Here is a 14,009-nt window from a genome sequence, read left to right on the forward strand (position 1 = left end):
GTAACTATTTGGATGAATTCAGAGCGGAATAAAAAAAAATTAAAACCAGTTGCTAAAGACAGAAAAGAACATTTTGAAAATCCACCCACTCCCCAAATAGACAGCACACGTCATTTCTGATCTGTAGCAACCCTCCTGGCATTTCTGTTTCTATTCCTGGATCCTCTGGCATTCCAGTCCTGTCCAGCTCGTCGCTAATCTGCAGGATTCCCACACATGCCCCCAGCGCTGCATCAAATCCTAATTTGCATCACCTTGGTTTCCGTTACATTAAATGTATAGGATATGCACGTGCGCGCACACACACACACACACAGTCTCTACCAACACACTTTAGTGGAGAGGGTAGATAGCCTAGCATTTAGGGTGCCTGTGGCAGGGCAGGGAGGTGAGCTGTAGTGGGCCAAAGACACAATTGGAGGCTGGGGACTGGTTAGAGCAACATTTAGGGTGCTAGCCTGTCAGATGAGGTGAGTTCATGTCCCTGCTCCCCGTCGATGAGATTTTGACAGTGAATAGGTTTTACATTTCTTTGTGAAAATGATACTGGAGCAACACAACCTACAAAGGGTGTGACACTCTAAGGGTACATCTACGCTACCCGCTCACGAAAGCTTATGCCTAAGGTGCCACAGGACTCCTCGTTGTTTTGGAGTGCACTGAGTTTCTCTGCTCCCACACTACCCTTGTGCATCCGAGAGGCATCACACAGACGAGGGAATGTGGAGCAGAGAGTGGCCGGGGACAGGAGTGGGAGCAGGTGTTATGGTGTTGGGCCCTAGAGATAGTGTAATGAAACTGCTGGCTCATGGTCAGGCCCCACCGCCCACCCCACTCCAGAATTAGCTGGAGAAAAAGGATTGGGCCACAGCTCATTCTGGGAGGGGATCTGGTATGACCACCAGAGAGCACGGTCTTACCCACGTTCCGCATTGTGACAGTAGAGGGGTCCGTGTGAACAGGAAAGGCAGTGACACCCAGAGGGCAGAAGAGGATCAGGGTCAGCCAGCGAGCTGCTGAGAGTGGGCAGTGGCCGGCCAGAGGCAGCAGCCTGGGAGCTGGCTGTGGAAGAGGAGGACAAGTAGCAGGCAGCCTGAGAGCAGGGCCAGAGGCTGGGGATGAGAAGTTGTAAGCAGAGCATTAAAGCACCCAAGGCTCTCAGAAGGCGAAGTGTTGGAGGGGAACCACCAAGGGACGGCGAACCCACCAAGAAGAGCCTAGGGCTTGGAGGGCCCACTGCGCTGACCTGTGCACTCATGGTACATGGAGCTCACTAGAAGGGATTGGTAAACTTGCAGCAACACCCTCCAGTGGGGACTATAGATTTGATAGAAGCAAAGGAAGAGCTTTTAGCACAAGATTCCTTCTCCTTGTTAACCAACCTGGGACAGATTCTGCCACATCAAATAAATCATTCCCCAGCAGAAACGGTGCAAAATTGTGTGCCACTGTGCCAACAGACTGCTCAGCCTGCAAATCACCACTTCCCAGGTGTACCTTAGCTAAAGGTGCGAGGACTTTGTAACCTCCCACCAGTTCTAATTCTGCCATTTTCTCTGGCAACAAATCGTTCTCTTGGATCAGGTCCCTCCTGACCACAGAAATCTCTGCACTCGTGATTGGCGAGCCTAATAATTAAATTAAATTAAAATTGACAAAGTAAACGAATATTGTGAGTTTACAGCTGAAATCAGGCTACAGTCTGCAACTTGTGCAGTTCTAGCTTCTTCTGATCTTCACTCTTATTATTTTGCTTATTTTTCTGTCACTATTTCCCTTACCCGAAATAAGCAATCAGAAAATAACAAACCAGTAACCACGTTGTCTGTTCTCCACCCACCACACCCAAACCTCACTTAAAATCACTCCTAGTGTCTCAGAGCACTCAGCTGTGCACAGATCCGGCTCGACTTCGCCACTGTCATGGGCTGGGTCACAGAAACCCCTTTGGGGCTGCAACCCGATGCCCTGAGACTACCTCTAAGACTGTTTTCCCCGCCAGCTTGGGACTTCAGTACTTTGCCTTGTTTGAGTCAGACAAAATTGCCTGCTGCAAACACAGATCCAAGTCTGAACCACGTTCCGCACAAGCTGCAGGCTTAACTGAAAACAGCTTAAGAAGGGCTCCTGTCTCCAGCACTCAGATACCCAGCTCCCAATGTCGTCCAAACCACAAATAAATCTGTTTTACCCTGTATAAAGCTTATACAGGGTAAACTCGTAAATTGTTTTCCCTCTATAACACTGATAGAGAGAGATGCTCAGCCGTATGCACCCCGCCAGCTATTAATACATGCACTAGCTTAATTTATATGTAAAAAGGGGATTAATTAAATACAAAAAGTAGGATTTAAGTGGTTCCAAGTAATAACAGACAGAACGAAGTAAATTACCAAACAAAATAAAATAGAACACGCAAGTCTAAGCCTAATACAGTAAAAACTAAATGCAGGTAAATCTCGCCCTCAGAGATGTTCCAATAAGCATCTTTCACAGACTAGACTTCCTCCTAGTTTGGGTCCAGCGATCACTCACACTCCTGTAGTTACTGTCCTTTGTTTCAGTTTCTTTCAGACATCTCCTTGGCGTGCAGAGGCTATCCTTTGTGCCAGCTGAAGACTAAATGGAGGGTTTCCCCGGGGGCTTATATAGGGTCTCTTCTGTGTGTGGAAACCCCCTTCCTGCAGAATCCAGATCCAAGATGGAGTTTTGGAGTCACATGGGCAAGTCACATGTCCATGCATGACTCAGTTCCTTACAGGCTGACGCCACATTCCCAGGAAAGCTCAGATGTGGATTGGTATCTCTCAAAGTTCATTGTTAGCTTAAGTGTTTCTTGATTGGACGGTTACTGAGAATAGTCTTTGCTCAAGAAGCTGAACAAATGCTTCTCTGAGGCTACTTAAAATCAAACAAGTGCAGAGCCAATATTCATAACTTCGAATATAAAAATGATACATGCATAAAAATAGGATGAGTATATCCAGTAAATCATAACCTTTGCGGAGATTTGTTACATGGCATATCTAGCATAAAACATATTTCAGTTATATCATATTTATACTCATAAGCATATTTCTAGAAAGTGTTATGGGGTGCAACATCACGCTCTGTTTCACGGACTATACGTTATAGGAAATAAAATTAACAAAAGAATCAGGAGTGAGCTGGCACGCTTGGAGATATTTTGTTGCAGCATCTGCATAGATGCTGCAGAGATCTTCAGTTTTAACCACCAGTTTGGGGAATATCCTCCTTTTGCCTACCCTGACCTTGGCATTTTTAATGAAGACTGTCCAAGGCACCCTTGGGTCACAGGAGGCCAAGAAGCCAGGAGGAGGAGTTGTGACTCCTAGAGGAAGTAGGGGCATAGTGTTTCCTGGGCACAGACCTGGAGTGACAGACTTGGGAGTTTCTGAATACAGAGATTGCTGGCTGTTGGTTGTTTCTACTGGTGTTCAGGGAAGTGGGACTTTGCGTACATTCTTTGTAACCCCTCCCCCATGGGATTATACTGTTGGTGTCACTAGGCCTGAGTAAACCAAAGTTGTGACTTTGGGCCTGAAGTGAACCAAAGTTCTTACATGCTGTGAACTTTAACCAGTCTGCATGCTAACAGCCTAGAAGCAGAATTTGTAAGAGTCAGCTTTTTAGCAGATAGCTGCAGTTCCGCTTAAACTAGCAATAGTAGTGAGAAGGCGGGAGAGAGGGGGAGAAAAGGCTTCATGTGTCTGTGCTGTTCTGTGAAGGCCAGAGATAAGCTTGTGGATGAGAACCTTTTCTAACACGCTGAAATGTAATGCCTAATGTAGCTGCTGCTGCTGGGAAGGGAGGGGTGAGGGGGAAAACCGAACAAAAGGCTTACACAAACAAGGGGGGTATAAATGCTGGGATCCCGCCTGCGCGAGGGTGTGCAGGATTTGAGAATGCTTTTCTCCCTGGCACCATATTTGGGCTCAAATAAACCTGGTTTTGCTTCTCCACCCTGGTGTGATAATTAGTGTGACGCACACCGGGCAACGAACCTGCTGTTGCTCCGCCTCGGGCTCTTTGAGCCGGCAACAATACCAAAGAATAGAGCTGATTTGGATCTTCAATTTTTCCTCCTAATACAATCAACCCTGCAATGCCTCACAGGTTGGCACCACTTAGGCAAAGGAGGCACCGACTTGCCCTGGACCACTGATAATACCAGCCAAGCCTGCACACCCCTGGGGGACAATTTCTGCTACCATAATGAAGAAGGGAAGAGTCATCACTGGGCCTCCCATGGATCTCCTTGGAGGGAGGTGATGACCACAATGTCCTTGTGTATCTGCAGCCATGGATCAGTGCATGGGCCCATCCCTGTGGTGACCTCACCCTTTCAGGTCAATCAAACACTACTGTCAGTCAGCACCACACCTTTGGTGTTACTGGGATAGTTTCTAGGTTGGTGGCTGTGACATACCAGAGTCCAACCCAGACTAATCAGGAGCCATGCCACACCTGCCTGCAACCTTGCAAAGCCTTCCTGAAGTGGCTTCCACCTGGGCCACTCACAAACAACCGTCTAGCAGGCAAATCACACCCTGAGCATGTGTGTGTAACTGCAGCCTGGCCAGGAATAGTTGGGTTACACTCAGGCTCTCATCACCCTTAGTTATACTGCAGGGGGACCCCAACACACTCCCCAGTCTTCGATTTCCCTCCAGAAATGTACGTCCTGTGCTGCCCAGTCCTCTCCTTGGCAATACAAGTTACATTGTCCATTATTTCTGTAACAGCACTGACATACATGCAACTTAGCTTCTCAGACTCTTCTATGTAAACACACTGGATTAGATATAACAATAAAACAAAGTTAAATGACTACACAGATAGATTTTAAGTGAGTGTAAATAAGGAGGCATAGACATCAGACATGGTTACAAGAAAAATAAAGCTACAGTGCAACTTGTGCCTAAGTTAACAAATGATGTGAAATTCAAAGCAGAAGTTTCCTCACCACATGCTTTCAGCAGTCTTACTGACCAAACTTCTTAGGTCAGGACCCATCTCCCAGTCCAATGGCTGCTTCCTTTTCCCTTCAGATGCAGTGAATCAATGGGCAGGCAGATGGGGGGTGGTACCTTGGGATGTCAGCCTCTTCTTTTTATAGCCCTATCCCCCCTTGGAGAACCATTTCCACCTGGTTACCAGAAGACAAAAGCTCTATGTAGAAGGATGTTCCCTGCTGCTTTTTCCTCACCTTTTTTGGGCTTCCTTTGTTTCCCTTCCTGCTTGATGGGTCTGGTTATTGTTTAGATACAAAATTAAGCAGAGCACACATTTCTTTGTTTGAGACAGACCAGTTTGCCAGTCTCAGTTTGGAACATGTATTAATAGCATGATAGAGTGTCATCTTATAACATCACATACATTATCAAAAAAATTGTATTAATGTTTGCGATGAGAGCATGACTATTTCTAGTTGACTCATAGATTTATTTAGCATCTTACAGCTGAGCTCTGTGTGCAGATAATGTGCATGCAAGAGGGATAGTTTTTTGAACTGCAGAAGTCCGTAGCATGCTGTGGTCTCCTCCTGAGCTCCTTTGGTCATCATGTGGTCTCCATCGAGCACAATGCATGAACCTATCTTTGCTACTTTGGGGAATAACCTAGTAAGTGTTGGAGAAAAACATAGTTTTTACTTTTTGCTTGAGTGCAGTAAATTAGATACTTTATTATTTTTAGTAATTGCATGGAGGGAGAGAGCTAAACAGTTTTTGCTTTTTTAGGTAAACAATTACAGCAGCATTTATACCTTTTGTTACATACAATGTTAAGCAACAGCTGCATTTTGTTTATTCATAGGTTATTCTGATATTTTATTTTTTACATTTATTTAAAGAACCAAATTTTTGATCACTGTGGTATCCTATGACCTTCCCTTGCAAAGTAGGAAAGATAGGTTCACTCATTTTGATTTATGGAGACTACGTGATGACCAGAGAAGCTCAGGAGGAAAAAGGATACCATGGTGATTGGCATGCTGTAAATAGCTAGATAATCTGGAGTACTCTTACATGTCTTACAGGTTTTACATTCCACCTTTTGGTCCCAGGACAATGAGGTGATTCTGAAGCCAGGAATGACTCAGAAGATAACAGCTACAGCTGCAAACAATTAGTATGTTTCACCTGTTTCAAACTTTCTGTCCCTTTGAATCCAAATTTGTTGCTAAGGCTGGTTGAATGTTTTTCTTCTGAAGTTTTTTTTATGGGAAATTGGATTTTCAATCAACTATTTTTACCATAAAATTATTTTTCCCCTGGAAATTATCAGCTTTCCATCAAAATACGAAACTCTCCTCCTCCCCAAGCCATGGCTGTGGGACTCTGGTGAACTTCCAGGGCAGTTCAGCAAGAGGAGAGACCAACATGCATCCTGGGCGATGTGGTCCAGCCGGGGAGCCTGGCCCATGGAAGAGATTGGTGGTGTGTGGTATCTGAGGCACCCCGTGGTATTTCCGAGTCAAAATATTAAGTTCTTAGAAAAAGAATTCGGTCTTCACAACAAAAAAACCCAAAACCCTTTGTGGATCCATTCCAGGGCTGCCCAGAGGATTCCGGGGGCCCCCGCTTCGGCGGTAAATTGGCGGGGGGGTGTCCTTCCATTCCGGGACCCGCCGCCAAAGTGCCCCAAAGACCCACGGCGGGGACCCCCTGCTGCCGACTTACCGCCGAAGCGGGACCCGCCGCTGAAGTGCAGCCCCCACCGCGGGTCTTCGAGGCGCTTCAGCGGCGGGTCCCGGAACGGAAGGACCCCCTCGCCCCCGCCGCCGAATTACCGCCGAAGACCTGGATGCACTCCGGTGGCGGGTCCCGCTTCGGCGGCGGGGGGTCCTTCTGTCCCGGAGAGGAAGGACCCCCAGCCAGCAAAGACCGGGAGGGAAGAAGCTCCGGAGGCCCGGGCCCCGTGAGAGTTTTCCGGGGACCCCGGAGCGAGTGAAGGACCCCACTCCAGGGGCCCCAAAAAACTCTGGTGGGGGCCCCTGCTGGGCCCAGGGCCTGGGGCAAATTGCCCCACTTGCCCCCCCTCTGGGCAGCCCTGATCCGTTCTACCCAACTTGCACTGAGAACAGCAGGATGAAATATATCCCTAACCTCATACTCTGTATCTCTGGTAGAAATTGCATCATTTCAGAACACAGTAAGAAAGAGTAGATCAAATTAATCCCCAGGGCACCAATGTGGCTTTGGTTCACTGAACCCATTAATTAGGCATTATGCCTCTCTGAGCTCAGGTATTCCCAGTTGCTTCTATCACACATCTCAGTATAAAACTTCCCGAATGCTCCAAACTGGCAGTTTCTGCTGCTGGAGAAACGCCACCACATGTCTCTCTCTCTTCTCAGCAGGTACGTGTGGTTGTCCTGAATTACAGTCACACACACACGTGGACACCATGGGGATCAGCAGGTATTGAATTCAAGACCTCCAGCACTAAAAGCCTCAGCCCCAACTCCTATCCCCTCAGCTAAAGGAGCGACCTCCTTGGTTGGAAAAAATAGGCAATTACATAGTCACTGAAGCCAGTGCTTTCCATTGTGTCTCTGGGTTTTCATACAGGCTAAAGTAAAGGCCAAAAAGCTTAATTAGCACAGTAAGCAACTTTACCCCAACCCGACATGCCAAGCCACAGAGCTCCCCTTGCCCAAAGAGGATAGAAAGATTGACACTCCTCTACTCTCACCCCTTCTTTAGGTAAGAAAAAATCTCTTCAAACTGATTCTCTCAGAGCAGAGTAACAATCACTGTTTGCTGTTTGGATTAGTGAACAGGAATGTTTGTGTGTGGGGCATGATTAACCTACGGGTCATTGTATTTGCACAGTGTGTGCATCTTATCGAGCACCTGAATGACCAACTGTGAACATCTGCCTCTGTGAACTAAGCCCTTCCCTGAGCGGGTACTGATGTCCATTAAGAAATTGATCTCTGTTTATTTTCACTCACTTCATTACAGAGAAGGGACAGGTTTTCTGCACCATCCACTTGCCCACATCTCTGTAGCTGCCTGATCTGTGTTCAGAGGAGATGGAAATGGGAAATCACTCGGAGGTGACTGAGTTCATTCTCTCAGGACTGACAGATCGTCCGGAGCTGCAGGTTCCCCTCTTTGTGGTGATCCTACTGATTTATGGTGTCACCCTGGTGGGGAATGGGGGGATGATCTTGTTAATCATGAGTGATCCACAGCTCCACACCCCCATGTACTTTTTCCTCAGTATTTTGTCTTTCTGTGACCTCTGCTTTTCCTCAATAATTTCCCCTAAGTTGCTGCTGAATTTCTTAGCCGAGAGGAAAAGCATTTCTTACACTGTCTGTGCTGTGCAAATGTGTCTCTCTATCGCTTTTGCAGATGCTGAGATCCTCTTGCTGGCTGTGATGGCATATGACCGTTATGTGGCCATCTGTAACCCGCTGCTCTATACGGTCACCATGTCCAGGCAGCTTTGTAAACAGCTGGTGGCTGGGGTGTTCGCTGTGGGGATGGTGGATTCAGTGATATACACGAATTTTATATTTCGGCTGTCATTCTGCAGCTCCAACATCGTCAGGCATTTCTTCTGTGACATCCCTGCACTGTTGGTGCTTTCCTGTTCTGACACCCGCATCAATGAGATTGTGATGTTTGTTTTCACCTGCCTCTTTACAGTGGGCAGTTTTGTGCCTGTCCTCCTCTCCTATGTCTATATCATCTCCACCATCCTGCAGATCCGCTCCACCGAGGGCCGGCGCAAAGCCTTCTCCACCTGCTCTTTCCACTTGACTGTGGTGGTCCTGTTTTATGGCACCCTCTTGTTCGTGTATTTACGTCCCCCCTCCAGCTATTCCATGGACACAGACAAAGTAGCCTCAGTGTTTTACACGCTGGTGATCCCCATGCTGAACCCCCTCATCTACAGCCTGAGGAACAAGGAGGTGAAGGACGCCGTGAGGAGAGCAATGAATAAACTCCTAACCAATTCCTGAATCTGTTTAACTCTGTACTGGTTTAGTGATGGGGAGTGGAAACAGGTGAATTCAATTCCCAGCCCATTGCAATGTAATTTCACAGAGCCCTTTGGAGTATTGTTTATTATTGTATTGTTATTATTATTAATCTGTTTGTATTCCAATACGGCCTGCAGGCCCCACCTAAAATCAGGGCTTTATTAGGTGATTACCCCAGCAAAATTCCAGGAGGCGCCTGTTTCACATGGGTGAATATATGTGATGTGCTTCGAAAGCACAGACCTATTTGTATTGGGAAAGAAGAGGGGGGCATCTAATCTATCTCCCTCTGCTTGGTAGTGGGTTTGGTTTTGTTATGCAGTTGCAAGTATGAAGTGTGTGATTTCTAAGGCTGAACCATAAGGCGTTTTGCACACCCTCCTGATCCTCTGCAGCCCTTTATGTCCCCTATGGGGTTGTTGTAGAGATTTGTCACCTGTTTTTATCCATGCATGTGGAGGAGAACGCTGATTTCCATCTTTCTTTTAAGTTAAGGGAGCAACAAATAAAGTAAGAACAAGGGTAACATTTCCAAAAGAGAGCATGGTGTGTGTGCATCCTCTGTGAGAATCTGCACTGAACTGAATACAAAATAATATGGAAAGCTTCAGTTTTCTCTACTATATAAATGAACCAGAAAGAAAAAGTCATATCAGACACAGGAGCAGGTTAGCTGTGAGTTGTTACTCTTCGTTCTGCGGCAAAGTATTATGGACTCTGAAGAATAGGGATTCTGGGAATTGTACAGCTCAGGTTACAGTGGGTGAGAAATGGATAGAGCTGGGCCAATAGCTGATTTTTGAATTCATGGGTGGTTACAAAAAATTGAAAAACAAATTCAGTTCAACCTGAACCAAATCTGAAAATTCCCTAAATGTTGGGCAAATTGAAAACATTGACAAAAATGTCCTGTAGGGTTGAAGGAAATATTTAGCATGACCAGAAATGGAACATGTCCTTTCCTTCCTGGATACTATTTGATGTAAAAGCAAAGACAATGTAGGGCCACACTGACAAAATGGAAGGAATGGAAGAGGCAGTAATGGCGCTGCATCCCTTGTAGACTTTATCCCAGTGATTAGATCACTCCCGTGGGATGTGGGAGATACAGGTCAATTCCCCCTCTGTCTGATGGGGAGAAGCCATTTGAAAGTGGGTCTACCACATTGCCGGACAGTACCCTGACGACTGGGCTCTGTTCTGTCCCGCATTGCTCTCAGGACTGGTCTACTCTACAGCTGTAAATTGATCTCAGTTACGCTACTTCAAGTTGACTAAGTTAGTCTGACTTACAGTGGTGTCCACACCGTGCTATGTCACCAGGAGAGTTATGTAACTGAAGGAGTGTAACATACATCAACCGACAGCGTTAGTGTAGCCCAGCCCTGAGAAAGATCCATGATGGAACATAGTGTCTGTGGGAGCTGGAGTACAGACTTCAACAGGTGAGACCTCTCCCATCGATTTAGCATGTCTTCTCCAGACATGCTCAATCAACACCATTTCATCTATCGCAGTTGTCCCGATTTAGCCATTAGTGTAGATATGGCCTCAGTCTCCCCTGTTGAAGCTGTTGCATTGCGGATAAAACATGGGAAGAATCACAGGGCCAGAAAGAGAGAATGACTCTACAGACAAGTGGTTCAGGGCACCAACTTGCTCAACTTCATGTCTGCGTTCCAATGGTTATATAACTAGTCATCCACCATAGGACAACTTTGAAAGGAGAGATTGAGAGCAACCCAGACTGGAAGAGCACATCACTCAGTGGCTGGGATGCTTTCTGTAAATACAGGAAACCAAAGTGCACATCTTTGCTCAGCACTGGACAGAAGGGAGAATTGAACCTGGATCTCACACCTCACCAGTGAAAACCCTGACTATTGAGATAAAAATTACAAAGCGAGGGAGCATCACCACCTCCTACTGGTGGCTGCTTTGCCACCGGTGCCTAAATCCTCCTCCCCCACAAACATTGTTTTGGGACAAGGCTATTAGGAGACTTTGTAACACATTTGTGAATAGTTTCAGATCAACCCCAAAGGCATTGTTTTTTACAGTAAATTATTTCTCCAGAAGAATTTCACCCATTTCTAGATACTTTTGTGTCCCAACCCTGGGAAATTACTTTAAAATATTTTAGGATCGCTGACCAATATATGAAGTGGATTAGTCACCTCTGTTTCGTATCATATTCAAAAGACCTCACGGGAGAGACAGTGATCCAAACAAGCTGATTCTCTGGCCCACTGTGTTCCATTTCCACAAGGAAAGACATGGCAACAACATTAATTGCATGTACTGTGCACACCTGTTGTCCTGGGAGCAAAGATGCTCCAGGGATCAAGTCTCAAAGTCATCCCAGGACGCACCTCCAGAGGTATTGAGGGAAACATTGAGGGAAACAACGCTTCTGATTTTAGGGTTCTGAGCAGGTACTGCGTCCGTCTTCAACTCATTGTAAGTGAAGGGAGGAAAAACAAAGAGGTACCACCAAGTCATGGACAAACAAGTCAGTTTCAGAGCACTTCAGCCTTTAATTGAAATGACAGTGAGCTGTTCATGGGAGGGGAAGGAAGGAATTATCCTGAGAGGAGAAATTTCAACTTTTCTGAACATATTTACCTATCAAAAGGAGGAAAGAGCTTTACAAAGGGAGAGAGAAGAGTGATTGGAAAAGGAGAGAGAAATAGCTTTAACAGGAAGGGGAAAACTCCCTCATTGATTCAGGGAATGTCTATACCAGAGGTCGGCAACCTTTCAGAAGTGCTGTGCCGAGTCTTCATTTAGTCACTCAGATTTAAGATTTCGCGCGCCAGTAATACATTTTAACATTTTTAGAAGGTCTCTTTCTATAAGTCTATAATATATAACTAAACTATTGTATGTAAAGTAAATAAGGTTTTTAAAATGTTTAAGAAGTTTAATTTAAAATTAAATTAAAATGCAGAGCCCCCCTGACTGGTGGCCAGGACCCGGGCAGTGCGAGTGTCACTGAAAATCAGCTCCTGTGCCGCCTTTGGCACGTGCCATAGGTTGCCTACCCCTGGTCTATACTAAAGTCATTACATTGACTCAGCTATGGTGTGTAGCAGTGCCGTAGTGTAGATGCTTTCCACATTGATGGAAGGGTTTTTCCTTCGATGCAGTAAATCCACGTCTCCAGGGGGCAGTAGCACAGGGTGTGAAAAATTCCCCTCACCCCCTGTGTGACGGAGCTCTGTTGATCTATTTTTTTAAGCATAAACCAGGCCTCAGAGAAGCTGCCGATGGAAAAGATAATTGGGAAATCTAGTCCTATCTCCCTGCCAGGGCAGCAGAATCCCCTTCGGTCCTTCTTTTTGTTTAGGCAAGTGAGAAGCTGTCACGGCTTCCCAGTAGAGATTATTCTGCATTCTGACCAAGCTCAGTGTCAGTGTCAGGCTGTGTGTATGTGTGTATGTATTGTGGGAACTCTGTGTGTGTGTGTGTGTGTTTGGTGTGCAGTGGGCACTGTGTGTGTTATGTGTAGTGGGCATTGTGTGTGTGTGTGCATTTAGTGTGCATTGGGCACTCTGTATGTGCATGTGGTGGGGGGTACAGTGAAGCTGAATATCAAGTGTAGGCAGGTGTGTGTCCCTTGCCCCGCCCCATGCTCAGGCTGGCATCCCCCCCTCCTCCCAGTACAGGGAGGGTTCCTTGTGAGATCATAGATTCATAGGACTGGAAGGGACCTCAAGAGGTCGTCTATTCCAATCCCCTGCAGTAACAGCACAACTGAGTATTATCTAAACCATCCCAGACAGGTGTTTGTCTAACCTGCTCTTAAAAATCTCCAGTGGTGGAGATTCCACAACCTTCCTAGGCAAGTTATTCCAGTACTTCACCACCCTCACGGTTGAGATGTTTTTCCTAATATCCAACCTAAACCCCCCTTGCTGCAATTGAAGTCCATCATTTCTTGTCCTATCCTCCCCCCCCACACACACACACATTGTTTAGCAATTTTATTTCTAATTTTATTCCTAAATTCTAAGTGATGGGTTGGGTCACAAAACCCCTTTGGAACTGTCACCTGATTTGCTGAGACGTGAAGTTGAACATCTCACTCTCTAGGTGAATGTCCCTAGCCACCAGTTTATAAAATCATTCTCACTTTCTGGACCTGTGAGACTTCCTCAGGTTTTGTCCACTGATCTCAGTTGGGCCCTGCAGACTTTGTTGGAATACAAACAAATTAATAATAATAACAATATAATAATGAACAATACTCATAAGAACATGAGAACATAAGAACGGCCGTACCGGGTCAGACCAAAGGTCCATCTAGCCCAGTATCCTGTCTACTGACAGTGGCCAATGCCAGGTGCCCTGGAGTGAGTGAACCTAACAAGTAATGATCAGGTGATCTCTCTCCTGCCATCCATCTCCACCCTCTGACAAACAGAGGCTAGGGACACCATTCTTTACCCATCCTGGCTCATAGCCATTAATGGACTTAACCTCCATGAATTTATCCAGTTCTCCATGTTATAGTCCTAGCCTTCACAACCTCTTCAGGCAAGGAGTTCCACAGGTTGACTGTGTGCTGTGTGAAGAAAAACTTCTTTTTATTTGTTTTAAACGTGCTGCCCATTAATTTCATTTGGGGTCCCCTAGTTTTTATATTATGGGAACAAGTAAATAACTTTTCCTTATTCACTTTCTCCAAACCACTCATAATTTTATACACCTCTATCACATCCCTCCTTAATCTCCTCTTTTCCAAGCTGAAAAGTCCTAGCCTCTTTAATCTCTTCTCATATGGGACCCATTCCAAACCCCTAATATGAACCTTTTCTAATGCCAGTATATCCTTTTTAAGTGTCACTAGAGGAGGTTTTTGAACTAATTGATAAATTTAACAAGTCACCGGGACCAAATGGCTTTCACCCAAGATGAGGAGACCACATCTGTACACAGTATTCAAGACGTGGGCGTATCATGGATTTATATAAGGTAAAGAACA

General features: G+C 45.8%; 1 protein-coding gene across 1 annotated transcript; it reads left to right on the forward strand.

The window, feature by feature from the left end:
• Nucleotides 1–6,059: 6,059 nt before the first annotated feature.
• On the forward strand, nucleotides 6,060–9,190 carry LOC123369556 (olfactory receptor 1052-like). The gene is made up of 3 exons (XM_045015269.1): nucleotides 6,060–6,153; nucleotides 7,382–7,445; nucleotides 7,992–9,190. The coding sequence occupies exon 3, from the start codon at nucleotides 8,063–8,065 to the stop codon at nucleotides 8,999–9,001; it is 939 nt and encodes a 312-aa protein (XP_044871204.1). The 5' UTR covers nucleotides 6,060–6,153; nucleotides 7,382–7,445; nucleotides 7,992–8,062; the 3' UTR covers nucleotides 9,002–9,190.
• The last annotated feature ends 4,819 nt before the right edge of the window (nucleotides 9,191–14,009 follow it).

Source organism: Mauremys mutica, chromosome 4, assembly GCF_020497125.1.
Source record: "Mauremys mutica isolate MM-2020 ecotype Southern chromosome 4, ASM2049712v1, whole genome shotgun sequence".
Lineage (NCBI taxonomy): Eukaryota > Metazoa > Chordata > Testudines > Geoemydidae > Mauremys > Mauremys mutica.